Source organism: Procambarus clarkii, chromosome 30 (genome assembly GCF_040958095.1).
Source record: "Procambarus clarkii isolate CNS0578487 chromosome 30, FALCON_Pclarkii_2.0, whole genome shotgun sequence".
Classification (NCBI taxonomy): Eukaryota; Metazoa; Arthropoda; class Malacostraca; order Decapoda; family Cambaridae; genus Procambarus; species Procambarus clarkii.
In genome coordinates, this window is record NC_091179.1 from 15,174,569 (window position 1) to 15,183,910 (window position 9,342).

The 9,342-nt window shown below is 49.4% G+C and overlaps 2 protein-coding genes across 2 annotated transcripts; both read left to right on the forward strand.

Annotated features, from left to right (window-relative positions):
- Positions 1 to 6,665: 6,665 nt before the first annotated feature.
- Positions 6,666 to 8,245, forward strand: LOC138369921 (UDP-3-O-acylglucosamine N-acyltransferase-like). Its single transcript, XM_069333670.1, has 2 exons — positions 6,666 to 6,696; positions 6,855 to 8,245. The coding sequence occupies exons 1-2, from the start codon at positions 6,666 to 6,668 to the stop codon at positions 8,243 to 8,245; spliced, it is 1,422 nt and encodes a 473-aa protein (XP_069189771.1).
- A 168-nt stretch (positions 8,246 to 8,413) lies between these two features.
- LOC138369922 (cerebellar degeneration-related antigen 1-like) lies at positions 8,414 to 8,803 on the forward strand. The gene has a single exon (XM_069333671.1). It carries the CDS (start codon positions 8,414 to 8,416, stop codon positions 8,801 to 8,803), a length of 390 nt encoding a protein of 129 aa, XP_069189772.1.
- Positions 8,804 to 9,342: the final 539 nt, after the last annotated feature.

Below are 9,342 nucleotides of genomic sequence, written 5' to 3' on the forward strand. Positions count from 1 at the left end.
ATATAGTCTAGGGTAGCTGCACTAATGCAGATGTACCTAATATGTTAATAAAAAAAAAAAAAAATTCTCCGAGGTCGTAGTCCTAAAGGCCCGGGTTCGATTCCCGGCAGAAACAAATAAGTAGAGTTTCTTTCACGCTGGCACCTGTTCACCTAGCAGTAAATACTTACCTGGGAGTTAGACAGCAGCGACGGGCTGCATCCTGAGAATGTGCGCGTGTGTTAGAGAAAAATATATGTAGCAGACATAATAGGAAAAAAATAAATTGGCTAAAAAGTCGGGGTCCAAGAGCTAATAACCCATTGCTGCAGAGACAAATAGTAAATATACACACCAAAAATCTTTTTGATAATCAGATACACAAAGGCACGAACCCATTAGCAAAATGCCAACAGTATTGCCAGATAAAAGTGTATTGGCTCCGGGTAGGTACTGCCCCAGCTTGTCCGCCGGGGAAAAATATGTCTGGTGTCTCGTTTGTCATATTTAAATTATATTCGTATCGGACACTGGCGCAGAATATTGGAAATTACTTCAATTTTGAAATGTTCCAGACTATCTCAATTATTCACGAATATTCATTTGGATAATGATGATGGTATCTGAGGGAGATGAGGTTTTTGTCGCTTTGGTTCTATTCTCTCTCTCTCTCTCTCTCTCTCTCTCTCTCTCTCTCTCTCTCTCTCTCTCTCTCTCTCTCTCTCTCTCTCTCTCTCTCTCTCTCTCTCTCTCTCTCTTCTCTCTCTTTCTCTCTCTCTCTCTCTCTCTCTCTCTCTCTCTCTCTCTCTCTCTCTCTCTCTCTCTCTCTCTCTCTCTCTCTCTCTCTCTCTCTCTCTCTCTCTCTCTTTCTCTCTCTCTCTTCTCTCTCTCTCTCTCTCTCTCTCTCTCTCTCTCTCTCTCTCTCTCTCTCTCTCTCTCTCTCTCTCTCTCTCTCTCTCTCTCTCTCTCATTATGTTTGCATGAACATCTTTGTATGTTTGTGTATGCATCCGTCTGTCTCTCTCTAGACTCCGTCATCTCCCCTCACTCTTGCACCCCTCATCCTTCGTCACGTGACCCACACGTGGCGAGACGCGTGCGCGCTGGCGTGCGCGCTGGCGTGACGTACTAAGTGTCCAGGCTCGCTGGGGCGTGACAATTTATTCTTGTAACTATGCTTCGTTACCGTCAGTGGGAGGGAGAGGGAGAGAGAGGGAGAGAGAGAGAGGGAGAGGGAGAGAGAGAGAGAGAGAGAGGGAGAGAGAGGGAGAGAGAGAGAGAGAGAGAGAGGCTCAATAGGAAGGGAGGAAGCAGCGAGGGAAGCAGGGAGACAGAAAGCAGGGATGGAGGAGAGAAAGAAGAAATTGCGTGAGGAGGTGGAATGAAGGAGAGAATTTCTCTCACTTTGTCTCTCTCGTATGACACTAGTGTCTCGCTTGTCCACGTGTATGTCATCTTTTGGTTCCTCGTCTCCTTCTTCTTCTTCTTCTTCCACTACTTCTCTAATTAAGGGATTCTGGTGCCTTTGTTGTCAATACGTATTTTCAGACCTGAATTTTGTAAAACTTTTGATGTTGAAATGCTGGCTTGCGTGTGTTTGTGTGCGTCTGCGTGCGTCTGTGTGCGTCTGTGTGCGTCTGCGTGCGTCTGCGTGCGTCTGCGTGCGTCTGCGTGCGTCTGCGTGCGTCTGTGTACGTCTGCGTGCATCTGTGGGTCTTTCTACCATTGGCATGTGCCTAGTGCCTTTTCTGTTGATGCGAATGAGGATCTGTTTAACCTTTGGATTCCATATTAATTATTTGTTTCTATTTATCGATCAAATCTTTTTCTAGGTCCTATTTTTGAACGTTAATTTTCCTCTGACACGTTTAAATTTGTTACTTTTAAATTAGAAATAATGAAATATAATTAAACAATTTTAACTGTTGATTAATGATGCAAAACAGTTAAAATTGTTATGTATGTAATTGTATAATGAAAACAATAGAGCATTGTATCCAGCAGTTGTCTCTTAAAAGTGAATGCGCTTTCCTTATCTTAAGAACCCCCCCCCGCGAATCATACTTATGAGATATAAACAATAAAAGCCTACGCACTGTTTGTTAGCGAAAACAAAAGCGCATCAAATCAACACACACACACACACACACACACACACACACACACACACACACACACACACACACACACACACACACACACACACACACACACACACACACACACAACCTACAAAATCCTCAGGGGAATCGACCGTGTAAACAAGGATGAACTATTCAACACTGGTGGGACGCGAACAAGGGGACACAGGTGGAAGCTGAGTACCCAAATGAGCCACAGAGACGTTAGAAAGAACTTTTTCAGTGTCAGAGTAGTTAGTAAATGGAATGCATTAGGAAGTGATGTGGTGGAGGCTGACTCCATACACAGTTTCATATGTAGATATGATAGAGCCCAATAGGCTCAGGAATCTGTACACCAGTTGATTGACGGTTGAGAGGCGGGACCAAAGAGCCAGAGCTCAACCCCCGCAAGCACAATTAGGTGAGTACAATTAGGTGAGTACACACACACACACACACACACACACACACACACGGAGTAAGCGGAAAGGCCCTAGTATGGGTGAAGAACTACCTAACAGGAAGGAGCCAGAGGGTAATGGTAAGGGGCGAAAAGTCGGACTGGCGAACAGTAACAAGTGGAGTACCTCAAGGATCGGTGCTGGGACCAATCCTCTTTCTAATTTACGTAAATGATATGTTTACAGGAGTGGAATCATACATGTCAATGTTTGCAGATGACGCAAAATTAATGAGAAGAGTTGTGACAGACGAGGATTGTAGGATCCTCCAAGAGGACTTAAACAGGCTGCAGAGATGGTCAGAGAAATGGCTACTGGAGTTTAACACCAGTAAATGTAAAGTTATGGAAATGGGATCAGGTGACAGGAGACCAAAGGGACAGTACACAATGAAGGGGAACAGCCTACCTGTAACGATTCGAGAAAGAGACCTGGGAGTGGATGTGACACCTAATCTAACTCCTGAGGCACATATAAATAGGATAACGACAGCAGCGTACTCTACACTGGCGAAAATTAGAACTTCATTCAGAAACCTAAATGAGGAAGCTTTTAGGGCGCTTTACACTGCCTACGTGAGACCCGTCTTAGAGTATGCCGCGCCATCATGGAGCCCCCACCTGAAGAAACACATAAAGAAACTGGAGAAGGTTCAGAGGTTTGCGACGAGGCTTGTCCCAGAGCTACGAGGGATGGGATATGAAGAGCGGCTGAAGGAACTGAACCTTACGACACTAGAGAAAAGAAGGGAGAGAGGAGATATGATAGGGACATATAAAATACTCAGGGGAATTGACAAAGTGGAAATAGATCAAATGTTCACACGTAATAATAACAGAACGAGGGGACATGGGTGGAAACTGGAAACTCAGATGAGTCACAGAGATGTTAGGAAGTTTTCTTTTAGCGTGAGAGTAGTAGAAAAATGGAATGCACTTGGGGAACAGGTTGTGGAAGCAAATACTATTCATACTTTTAAAACTAGGTATGATAGGGAAATGGGACAGGAGTCATTGCTGTAAACAACCGATAGCTAGAAAGGCGGGATCCAAGAGTCAATGCTCGATCCTGCAAGCACATATAGGTGAGTACATATAGGTGAGTACACACACACACACACACACACACACACACACACACACAGGTTGTTAGAGTTTAGCCCAAGCAAATGTAATGTAATGAAGATAGGTGTAGGAAGCAGGAGGCCAGATACTAGGTATCATCTGGGAGATGAAATACTTCATGAGTTAGAGAGAGAGAAAGACTTGGGGTTGACATCACGCCAGACCTGTCCCCTGCAGCCCATATCAAGAGGATAAGATCAGCGGCATATGCCAAGCTGGCCAACATAAGAACGGCATTCAGAAACTTGTGTAAGGAATCATTCAGAACTTTGTATACCACATATGTTAGGCCAATCCTGGAGTATGCAGCCCCAGCATGGAGTCCATAGGATAAGACCAAACTAGAAAAGGTTCAAAGGTTTGCCACCAGACTAGTACCCGAGCTGAGAGGTATGAGCTACGAGAAGAGACTACGGGAAATAAACCTCACGTCGCTGGAAGACAGAAGAATTAGGGGGAACATGATCACCCCATTCAAGATTCTCAAGGGAATTGATAGGGTAGATAAAGACAGTCTATTTAACACAAGGGGCACACGCACTAGGGGACACAGGTGGAAACTGAGTGCCCAAATGAGCCACAGAGATATTAGAAAGAACTTTTTTAGTGTCAGAGTTATTGACAAATGGAATGCATTAGGCAGTGATGTGGTGGAGGCTGACTCCATACATAGTTTCAAGTGTAGATATGATAGAGCCCAATAGGCTCAGGAACCTGTACACCTGTTGATTGACGGTTGAGAGGCGGGACCAAAGAGCCAGAGCTTAACCACCGCAAGCACAACTAGGTGAGTACACACATACACACACACACACACACACACACACACACACACACACACACACACACACACACACACACACACACACACACACACACACACACACACACACAGTATACAGCAAGATCGAAGAATATCGACGAAACAATAAGATCTCTTTAAGTCGTGCAGAACAAGAGCGCATCGCAGGACACCCAGCGGGAACACCCTTACAACGAGATCACAATAGTGTTAATCTGTGAGGGCGAAGCCGATCCCATTCTCTTCGGTGGGAGGGAAGCCCCTCTAAACCCCCCTCCCCCAAGCACCCCCCCCCCAAACCCCCACCCCGTATCGTATCCATTATCCCAAGTCTTTGTTTGTCTTTGCCACGTTTGTTTCCAGTTTATATAGCCGAGCGGTTGTTCCTTGTTTGGGTGAGTCACGGTGTTTACTTTAGTTAAACCCGGGTTGAGCGACGGCGGGTGTTGAAGGGTAGACTTTGATTAATTTATTTCATTTGTTACTGTTGCTTTCTGGTCAGTGAGCTGACTGTCTTCTCCTGTGAGCTGACTGTCTTCTCCTGTGAGCTGACTGTCTTCTCCTGTGAGCTGACTGTCTTCTCCTGTGATCTGACTGCCTTCTCCTGTGATCTGGCTGCCTTCTCCTGTGAGCTGACTGCCTTCTCCTGTGATCTGACTGCCTTCTCCTGTGATCTGACTGCCTTCTCCTGTGATCTGGCTGCCTTCTCCTGTGATCTGACTGCCTTCTCCTGTGACCTGACTGCCTTCTCCTGTGATCTGACTGCCTTCTCCTGTGAGCTGACTGCCTTCTCCTGTGATCTGACTGCCTTCTCCTGTGATCTGACTGCCTTCTCCTGTGACCTGCCTGCCTTCTTCTCGCTATAACCTTGACTATAAAAGCATGACACAACCTGACACCCTCCAGTGTAGTACACACAGTGGAGTACTCAGTACACACAATGCACAGTACACAGTACGCACAGTGCACAGTACACAGTTCACGTCTTGTAAGGCGCAAAGTAAGTTTCGCGTGGCCGATGGCTCTGAAATATTCACATCGCGCACACGACGCTGAAGTGCAAAGTTAAACAGAGCCTCGGAGCCTCCGGCAGTGTGTCCGCACATTGCTGACACATACAGTCCTCGGAGCCTCCGGCAGTGTCCGCACATTGCTGACACATACAGTCCTCGGAGCCTCCGGCAGTGTCCGCACATTGCTGACACATTGTATCCTTTTTGGATACATCTTTTTGGATACATTTGTATCCATCTCCTTTTTGTATTCACGTGTTGTGAATCAACGCGAGTGACGGACTCTTCACTAACCACGTGGAATCGTGTTCGATGCGGTTCAAGTTAAATATACGAAAGTGAGACGTGTTTTAGTCACGAATGCCACATCTATCTTTAGATCTATCTTGAGATGATTTCTGGGCTTTAGTGTCCCCGCGGCCCGGTCCTCGACCAGGCCTCCACCCCCAGGAAGCAGTTCGTGACAGCTGACTAACACCCAGGTACCTATTTTACTTATAGGGTGAAAGAAACTCTGCCCATTGTTTCTCGCCGGCGCCCGGGATCGAACCCGGGACCACAGGATCACAAGTCCAGTGTGCTGTCCGCTCGGTCGACCGGCTCGCCATAGTTGGCAATTTCTTTGCAGCTCCCTAGAAATGGGATGTGACACATGGAGACTGTTCTCCATATTTTGGAACATGGGGACACGTGACACATGGAGACACGTGCGATTCTGGACATGTGTCATCAGGAGTGAGGGCCTCGTCTATCCTCTCGCACCTCCCTTCCGCTGCCTCTTCTCCCCTCTCCCCCCCCCCCATTTCCCCTCACTTCCAGTTTCCACACTCAAAGGATCTACAGGTTACCAGGTGGTGTACCAGGACCTTGGGAGTCGGGGGAGGGGGTTGCAGGAAGGCAGAGGAGTGGGGGGTGAAAGGAAGGCAGGGTAGAGGGGGGAGTGGAAGCCCTGGGGGGTGGCAGGAAGGCAGGGGAAGGGGAAGGTGCAGGGGGGGGGAAGCTGGAGAAGAAAAGACAGGAGACCAGAGGAGAGAAGGAAAAAAGAAATCAGACAAAAAAAAACAAAAAAAAATTACAACCCAATATGAAGATTAAGACAATTGGGTTCAACCCATAAAGGGTTGATTGGGCGATTAAGGTCCCCTAAACTGATAACGGGGACAATGAGGATTGTAACGACGATTGTGACCCAAAGTGAAGATCCAAGTCGAGCCTGACGCTTGCCCTTTCACTTCTAATCAGAGGCATAAATGGTTTACATATGTGACTGTATTTACTCAACATTACAGTACATAATGTACATATGAGACACATAATGATATTGTAACACATTATAATTATCTGCAATACAGTCCTGGTGGAGGATGGTGTCCTGGTGGAGGATGGTGTCCTGGTGGAGGATGGTGTCCTGGTGGAGGATGATGTCCTGGTGGAGGATGGTGTCCTGGTGGAGGATGGTGTCCTGGTGGAGGATGGTGTCCGTGTGGAGGATGGTGTCCTGGTGGAGGATGGTGTCCTTGTGGAGGATGGTGTCTTTGTGAAGGATGGTGTCTTTGTGAAGGATGGTGTCCTGGTGGAGGATGGTGTCCGTGTGGAGGATGGTGTCCTGGTGGAGGATGATGTCCTGGTGGAGGATGGTGTCCTGGTGGAGGATGGTGTCCTGGTGGAGGATGATGTCCTGGTGGAGGATGGTGTCCTGGTGGAGGATGATGTCCTGGTGGAGGATGGTGTCCTGGTGGAGGATGGTGTCCTGGTGGAGGATGGTGTCCTGGTGGAGGATGGTGTCCTGGTGGAGGATGGTGTCCTTGTGGAGGATGGTGTCCTTCTGGAGGATGGTGTCCTGGTGGAGGATGGTGTCCTGGTGGAGGATGGTGTCCTGGTGGAGGATGGTGTCCTGGTGGAGGATGGTGTCCTGGTGGAGGATGATGTCCTGGTGGAGGATGGTGTCCTGGTGGAGGATGGTGTCCTGGTGGAGGATGATGTCCTGGTGGAGGATGGTGTCCTGGTGGAGGATGGTGTCCTGGTGGAGGATGATGTCCTGGTGGAGGATGGTGTCCTGGTGGAGGATGATGTCCTGGTGGAGGATGGTGTCCTGGTGGAGGATGGTGTCCTGGTGGAGGATGGTGTCCTTGTGGAGGATGGTGTCCTGGTGGAGGATGGTGTCCTGGTGGAGGATGGTGTCCTGGTGGAGGATGGTGTCCTGGTGGAGGATGGTGTCCTGGTGGAGGATGGTGTCCTGGTGGAGGATGGTGTCCTGGTGGAGGATGGTGTCCTGGTGGAGGATGGTGTCCTGGTGGAGGATGGTGTCCTGGTGGAGGATAGTGTCGTGGTGGAGGATGGTGTCGTGGTGGAGGATGGTGTCGTGGTGGAGGATAGTGTCCTGGTGGAGGATGGTGTCCTTGTGGAGGATGGTGTCCTGGTGGAGGATGGTGCCATAGTGGGTGATGGTGTCCTTGTCGAGGATGGTGTCGTGGTGGAGGATGGTGTCGTGGTGATTGATGGTGTCCTGGTGGAGGATGGTGTCGTGGTGGAGGGTGGTGTCCTGGTGGAGGATAGTGTCCTGGTGGAGGATGGTGTCCTGGTGGAGGATTGTGTCGTGGTGGAGGATGGTGTCGTGGTGGAGGATGGTGTCGGGTTGGTGGATGGTGTCGTGGTGGAGGATGGTGTCGTGGTGGAGGATGGTGTCCTGGTGGAGGATGGTGTCCTGGTGGAGGATGGTGTCCTGGTGGAGGATAGTGTCTAATGGAGGATGGTGTCCTGGAGGAGGATGGTGTCCTGGTGGAGGATGATGTTCTTGTGAAGGATAGTGTTCTGGTGGAGGTTGGTGTTCTGGTGGAGGATGGTGTCCTGGTGGAGGATGGTGTCCTGGTGGAGGATGATGTCCTGGTGGAGGATGGTGTCCTGGTGGAGGATGGTGATCGTGGTGGAGGATGGTGCCGTGGTGGAGGATGGTGTCGTGGTGCAGTATGGTGTCGTTGTTGAGGATGGTGTCCTGGTGGAGGCTGGTGTCCTGGTGGAGGATGGTGTCCTGGTGGAGGATAGTGTCCTGGTGGAGGATGGTGTCGTGGTGAAGGATGATGTCCGGGTGGAGGATGGTGTCCTGATAGAGGATGGTGTCCTGGTGGAGGATGATGTCCTGGTGGAGGATGATGTCGTGGTGGAGGATGGTGTCCTGGTGGAGGATGCTGTCCTGGTGGAGGATGCTGTCCTGGTGGAGGATGGTGTCCTGGTGGAGGATGCTGTCCTGGTGGAGGATGGTGTCCTGGTGGAGGATGGTGTCCTGGTGGAGAATAGTGTCTAATGGAGGATGGTGTCCTGGAGGAGGAAGGTGTCCTGGTGGAGGATGATGTTCTTGTGAAGGATAGTGTCCTGGTGGAGGATGGTGTCCTGGTGGAGGATGGTGTCCTTGTGAAGGATAGTGTCCTGGTGGAGGATGGTGTCCTGGTGGAGGATGGTGTCCTGGTGGAGGATGGTGTCCTTGTGAAGGATAATGTCCTGTTGGAGGATGGTGTCCTTGTGAAGGATAATGTCCTGGTGGAGGATGGTGTCGTGGTGGAGGATGGTGTGGTGTCCTGGTGGAGGATGATGGGACACAGGATATGTATCTTGAAGTACCCCCCCCCCCCTTTTCACTATAGTATGGCCACAACACACACCCCTACACTACAGTATGGCCACAACACACCCCCCCCCCCCCCCCCCACCATCACTGCCACCAATGCATAAATTTCTCGTGTGTTCGTCCGCAGCAAGAGCCAAACACTTCATCAAAATTTAAATTGACGAGACGATTACCTTGGTGTGTATCTCTTAAGATTACACACACACACACACACACAC

Coding starts and splice junctions, on each gene's coding strand:
- LOC138369921 (XM_069333670.1), top strand. CDS start 6,666: ATGAGGATTGTAACGACGATTGTGACCCAAA. Junction 6,697..6,854: donor AACGACGATTGTGACCCAAA/GTGAAGATCCAA, acceptor TCTGCAATACAG/TCCTGGTGGAGGATGGTGTC.
- LOC138369922 (XM_069333671.1), top strand. CDS start 8,414: ATGGTGATCGTGGTGGAGGATGGTGCCGTGGTGGAGGATGGTGTCGTG.